Raw genomic sequence first — 6,447 nt, forward strand, 5'->3', positions numbered from 1 at the left:
GGGAACGAGCGAGGACTGGAGGGAGTGGGCAAGTGAGGGAGTGGGGTATGGGAGAAGCAAGCAGGCTCGGGGCTTGAGGTAGTGGGAGAGGCAGATAGAGGGAGTGGCAGAAGTGGAGTGAGGGAGCGGTAGAGGCGGAGTGAGGGAGCGGTGGAGGCGGAGTGAGGGAGCGGTAGAGGCGGAGTGAGGGAGCGGTGGAGGCGGAGTGAGGGAGCGGTGGAGGCGGAGTGAGGGAGCGGTGGAGGCGGAGTGAGGGAGCGGTGGAGGCGGAGTGAGGGAGCGCTGGAGGCGGAGTGAGGGAGCGCTGGAGGCGGAGTGAGGGAGCGGTGGAGGCGGAGTGAGGGAGCGGTGGAGGCGGAGTGAGGGAGCGGTGGAGGCGGAGTGAGGGAGCGCTGGAGGCGGAGTGAGGGAGCGGTGGAGGCGGAGTGAGGGAGCGGTGGAGGGGGAGTGAGGGAGCGGTGGAGGCGGAGTGAGGGAGCGGTGGAGGCGGAGTGAGGGAGCGGTGGAGGCGGAGCGAGGGAGCGGTGGAGGCGGAGCGAGGGAGCGCTGGAGGCAGAGAGAGGGAGCGGTGGAGGCGGAGTGAGGGAGCGGTAGAGGCGGAGTAAGGGAGCGCTGGAGGCGGAGTGATGGAGCGGTAGAGGGGGAGTGAGGAGAAAGGGGTGGCAGAGTGAGTGAGTTGGAGTGAGAGTGTGAGGGATTGGGGAAGGGGAGTAGGGGTTGAGGGAGTGGTGGAGAAGGATTGTGAGTGGGGGAGGGAGTTTGAAGATGAGGGAGGGTTTGAGGATGGAAAGGGGGAGTGAGGGAGGGTTTCGAAGGAGAGAGGTAAGGGGATTGAGGAAGGGGGTTTGAGGGTGGGGGAGGGGGTTTGAAGGAGTGAGGGGGTTGAGGGAGTGGGGGAGGGGGTGAGGCAGTGGGTGAGGATGTTTGAGGGAGGGGGAGGGTGTTTGAGGGTGTGGAGGAGGGGTTTGAGGGAGTGGGGGAGGGGGTTTGAGGGAGTGGAGTTGAGGGAGTGGGGGAGGGGATTTGAGGGAGTGGGGAGGGGGTTTGAGTGAGTGGGGAGGGGGTTTGAGGGAGGGGATGGTATTTGAGGGAGTGGAGAGGGTGTTTGGGGTGGACGGTGTTTGAGGGAGGGGCAGGGTGTTTGAGGGGGGCAGGGTGTTTGAGGGGGGCAGGGTGTTTGAGGGGGGCAGGGTGTTTGAGGGACGAGGGGTTTGAGGGAGTGGAGGAGGGGGTTTGAGTGAGTGGGGAGGGGGTTTGAGTGAGTGGGGAGGGGGTTTGAGGGAGGGGATGGTATTTGAGGGAGTGGAGAGGGTGTTTGGGGTGGACGGTGTTTGAGGGGGGCAGGGTGTTTGAGGGGGGCAGGGTGTTTGAGGCACGGGGGGTTTGAGGGAGGAGGGGAGGGTATTTGAGGGAGTGGGGAGTGTGTTTGGGGTGGACGGTGTTTGTGGGAGGGGGAAGGGCTGTTTAGCACAGGGCTAAATCGCTGGCTTTGAAAGCGGACCAAGGCAGGCCAGCAGCACGGTTCAATTCCCGTACCAGCCTCCCGGAACAGGCGCCGGAATGTGGCGACTAGGGGCTTTTCACAGTAACTTCATTTGAAGCCTACTTGTGACAATAAACGATTTTCATTTCATTTTCATTTCATTTCATTTCAGGGTGTTTGAGGGGGACAGGGTGTTTGAGGGACGGGGGGGTTTGAGGGAGTAGGGGAGGGGGTTTGAGGGAGTGGGGGCGGGGGTTTGAGGTGGGGGAGGGTGTTTGGGGGAGGGTGTTGAGGGAGTGGGAAGTGAGGGAGGAGGGGACTGACTGCAGGAGGTGAAGTGAGAGGGAGGGGAGGGTTATTGAGGGCGAGGGCTGTGCAGAGCAGCAAAGGCAGTGGAGCTGGCGTGGGGGAGGCCGGCGGACGGGAGGCATCAAAGGGAGTTGGGAAAAGAGACCTGGATTCCATTGAATCCTGAGAGTGCGGAAGGAAAGTTCGGGCATCCAGTCTGCACTAACCCTCCAAAAGAGCACACTGCCCAGGCCAACTCACCCAGGCCCACTCGCCCAGGCTTGCTCGCCCAGGCCCGCTCGCCCAGACCCGCACACCCAGGCCCACACGCCCAGGCCCGCACACCCAGGCCCACTCGCCCAGTCTCGCTCGCCCAGGCCCGCTCGCCCAGGCCCGCACACCCAGGCCCACTCGCCCAGGCCAACTCGCCCAGGCCCGCACACCCAGGCCCACTCGCCCAGGCTCGCTCGCCCAGGCCCGCTCGCCCAGGCCCACTCGCCCAGGCCCGCTCGCCCAGGCCCGCACACCTAGGCCCGCTCGCCCAGGCCCGCACACCCAGGCCCACTCGCCCAGGCCCGCACACCCAGGCCCACTCGCCCAGGCCCGCACACCCAGGCCCGCTCGCCCAGGCCCACTCGCCCAGGCCCACTCGCCCAGGCCCGCACACCCAGGCCCACTCGCCCAGGCCCGCTCGCCCAGGCCCGCTCGCCCAGGCGCACTCGCCCAGGCGCACTCGCCCAGGCCCGCACGCCCAGGCCCGCTCGCCCAGGCCCGCTCGCCCAGGCCCGCTCGCCCAGGCCCGCTCGCCCAGGTCCGCTCGCCCAGGCCCGCTCGCCCAGGCCCGCTCGCCCAGGCCTCCCGGAACAGGCGCCGGAATGTGGCGACTAGGGGCTTTTCACAGTAACTTCATTTGAAGCCTACTTGTGACAATAAACGATTTTCATTTCATTTTCATTTCATTTCATTTCAGGGTGTTTGAGGGGGACAGGGTGTTTGAGGGACGGGGGGGTTTGAGGGAGTAGGGGAGGGGGTTTGAGGGAGTGGGGGAGAGGGTTTGAGGGAGTGGGGGCGGGGGTTTGGGGGAGGGGGTTTGAGGTGGGGGAGGGTGTTTGGGGGAGGGTGTTGAGGGAGTGGGAAGTGAGGGAGGAGGGGACTGACTGCAGGAGGTGAAGTGAGAGGGAGGGGAGGGTTATTGAGGGCGAGGGCTGTGCAGAGCAGCAAAGGCAGTGGAGCTGGCGTGGGGGAGGCCGGCGGACGGGAGGCATCAAAGGGAGTTGGGAAAAGAGACCTGGATTCCATTGAATCCTGAGAGTGCGGAAGGAAAGTTCGGGCATCCAGTCTGCACTAACCCTCCAAAAGAGCACACTGCCCAGGCCAACTCGCCCAGGCCCACTCGCCCAGGCTTGCTCGCCCAGGCCCACTCGCCCAGGCCCGCTCGCCCAGACCCGCACACCCAGGCCCACACGCCCAGGCCCGCACACCCAGGCCCACTCGCCCAGTCTCGCTCGCCCAGGCCCGCTCGCCCAGGCCCGCACACCCAGGCCCACTCGCCCAGGCCAACTCGCCCAGGCCCGCACACCCAGGCCCACTCGCCCAGGCTCGCTCGCCCAGGCCCGCTCGCCCAGGCCCACTCGCCCAGGCCCGCTCGCCCAGGCCCGCTCGCCCAGGCCCGCACACCTAGGCCCGCTCGCCAAGGCCCGCACACCCAGGCCCACTCGCCCAGGCCCGCACACCCAGGCCCACTCGCCCAGGCCCGCACACCCAGGCCCGCTCGCCCAGGCCCACTCGCCCAGGCCCACTCGCCCAGGCCCACTCGCCCAGGCCCGCACACCCAGGCCCACTCGCCCAGGCCCGCTCGCCCAGGCCCGCTCGCCCAGGCGCACTCGCCCAGGCCCGCACGCCCAGGCCCGCTCGCCCAGGCCCGCTCGCCCAGGCCCGCTCGCCCAGGCCCGCTCGCCCAGGCCCGCTCGCCCAGGCCCGCTCGCCCAGGCCCGCTCGCCCAGGCCCGCTCGCCCAGGCCTCCCGGAACAGGCGCCGGAATGTGGCGACTAGGGGCTTTTCACAGTAACTTCATTTGAAGCCTACTTGTGACAATAAACGATTTTCATTTCATTTTCATTTCATTTCATTTCAGGGTGTTTGAGGGGGACAGGGTGTTTGAGGGACGGGGGGGTTTGAGGGAGTAGGGGAGGGGGTTTGAGGGAGTGGGGGAGAGGGTTTGAGGGAGTGGGGGCGGGGGTTTGGGGGAGGGGGTTTGAGGTGGGGGAGGGTGTTTGGGGGAGGGTGTTGAGGGAGTGGGAAGTGAGGGAGGAGGGGACTGACTGCAGGAGGTGGAGTGAGAGGGAGGGGAGGGTTATTGAGGGCGAGGGCTGTGCAGAGCAGCAAAGGCAGTGGAGCTGGCGTGGGGGAGGCCGGCGGACGGGAGGCATCCAAGGGAGTAGGGAAAAGAGACCTGGATTCCATTGAATCCTGAGAGTGCGGAAGGAAAGTTCGGGCATCCAGTCTGCACTAACCCTCCAAAAGAGCACACTGCCCAGGCCCGCACACCCAGGCCCACTCGCCCAGGCTTGCTCGCCCAGGCCCACTCGCCCAGGCCCGCTCGCCCAGACCCGCACACCCAGGCCCACACGCCCAGGCCCGCACACCCAGGCCCACTCGCCCAGTCTCGCTCGCCCAGGCCCGCTCGCCCAGGCCCGCACACCCAGGCCCACTCGCCCAGGCCAACTCACCCAGGCCCACTCGCCCAGGCTCGCTCGCCCAGGCCCGCTCGCCCAGGCCCACTCGCCCAGGCCCGCTCGCCCAGGCCCGCTCGCCCAGGCCCGCACACCCAGGCCCGCTCGCCCAGGCCCGCACACCCAGGCCCACTCGCCCAGGCCCGCACACCCAGGCCCACTCGCCCAGGCCCGCACACCCAGGCCCACTCGCCCAGGCCCGCACACCCAGGCCCACTCGCCCAGGCCCGCTCGCCCAGGCCCGCTCGCCCAGGCCCGCTCGCCCAGGCGCACTCGCCCAGGCCCGCACGCCCAGGCCCGCTCGCCCAGGCCCACTCGCCCAGGCCCGCACACCCAGGCCCGCTCGCCCAGGCCCGCTCGCCCAGGCCCGCTCGCCCAGGCCCGCTCGCCCAGGCCCGCACGCCCAGGCCCGCTCGCCCAGGCCCGCTCGCCCAGGCCCACTCGCCCAGGCCCGCACACCCAGGCCCGCTCGCCCAGGCCCACTCGCCCAGACCCGCTCGTCCAGGCCCGCTCGCCCAGGCCCGCACGCCCAGGCCCGCTCGCCCAGGCCCGCTCGCCCAGGCCCACTCGCCCAGGCCCGCTCGCCCAGGCCCGCACACCCAGGCCCACTCGCCCAGGCCCGCACACCCAGGCCCACTCGCCCAGGCCCGCACGCCCAGGCCCGCACACCCAGGCCCGCACGCCCAGGCCCTCTCGCCCAGGCCCGCTCGCCCAGGCCCGCTCGCCCAGGCCCGCTCGCCCAGGCCCGCTCGCCCAGGCCCGCACACCCAGGCCCACTCGCCCAGGCCCGCACACCCAGGCCCGCACACCCAGGCCCACTCGCCCAGGCCCGCACGCCCAGGCCCGCACACCCAGGCCCGCACGCCCAGGCTTCTCTCGCCCAGGCCCGCTCGCCCAGGCCCGCTCGCCCAGGCCCGCACACCCAGGCCCACTCGCCCAGGCCCACTCGCCCAGGCCCGCACACCCAGGCCCGCTCGCCCAGGCCCGCTCGCCCAGGCCCACTCGCCCAGGCCCGCACGCCCAGGCCCACTCGCCCAGGCCCGCACACCCAGGCCCACTCGCCCAGGCCCGCTCGCCCAGGCCCGCTCGCCCAGGCTCGCACACCCAGGCTCGCACACCCAGGCCCACTCGCCCAGGCCCGCTCGCCCAGGCCCGCTCACCCAGGCCCACTCGCCCAGGCCCGCACACCCAGGCCCGCTCGCCCAGGCCCACTCGCCCAGGCCCACTCGCCCAGGCCCGCACACCCAGGCCCGCTCACCCAGGCCCACTTGCCCAGGCCCACTCGCCCAGGCCCGCACGCCCAGGCCCGCACACCCAGGCCCGCTCGCCCAGGCCCGCTCGCCCAGGCCCGGTCGCCCAGGCCCGCTCGCCCAGGCCCGCACGCCCAGGCCCACTCGCCCAGGCCCGCTCGCCCAGGCGCACTCGCCCAGGCCCGCACGCCCAGGCCCGCTCGCCCAGGCCCGCTCGCCCAGGCCCACTCGCCCAGGCCCACTCGCCCAGGCCCACTCGCCCAGGCCCACTCGCCCAGGCCCACTCGCCCAGGCCCGCACGCCCAGGCCCGCTCGCCCATGCCCGCTCGCCCAGCGACCTTCAGCTGTTTTTTGTACAGCCTTTTTTTGCTCACCCTTGACATTTTTCTTTACTGTGCCTCCTCTGTGACTTCTCCCTGCTTTTGCCGCCTCCGTTGACCCTGGGACCGGGCTTAAAGCCCCGACAATGCCGTTCCCGAACGCGAGCCCTCCATTGTGCGGCCGCCTCCCGCCCGCCGTCACCGGAAGACGCGGATGGTAGTTATACCAGCTGATTGTATCCCCACTCTCTTCACAGGATTCTGATTGTCGATTGGGATATTTACCACGGGCAGGGTACCCAATATATCTTCGAAGAGGATCCCAGGTAACGTCATCATTGGTTCTTCATTATGCATTCAGGGACCTCACTCCC

General features: G+C 69.8%; 1 protein-coding gene across 2 annotated transcripts in view; it reads left to right on the top strand.

Annotated features, from left to right (window-relative positions):
• The window catches only part of hdac6 (histone deacetylase 6), a 249,740-nt gene that overhangs the window by 102,153 nt on the left and 141,140 nt on the right, over positions 1–6,447 (top strand). For both annotated transcript variants that reach the window (XM_072487920.1, XM_072487921.1), the window contains exon 9: positions 6,331–6,399. In XM_072487920.1, coding sequence (XP_072344021.1) covers positions 6,331–6,399 — 69 coding nt within the window. The remainder of the gene's footprint in view (positions 1–6,330; positions 6,400–6,447) is intronic.

Source organism: Scyliorhinus torazame, chromosome 22 (assembly GCF_047496885.1).
Source record: "Scyliorhinus torazame isolate Kashiwa2021f chromosome 22, sScyTor2.1, whole genome shotgun sequence".
Taxonomy (NCBI): domain Eukaryota; kingdom Metazoa; phylum Chordata; class Chondrichthyes; order Carcharhiniformes; family Scyliorhinidae; genus Scyliorhinus; species Scyliorhinus torazame.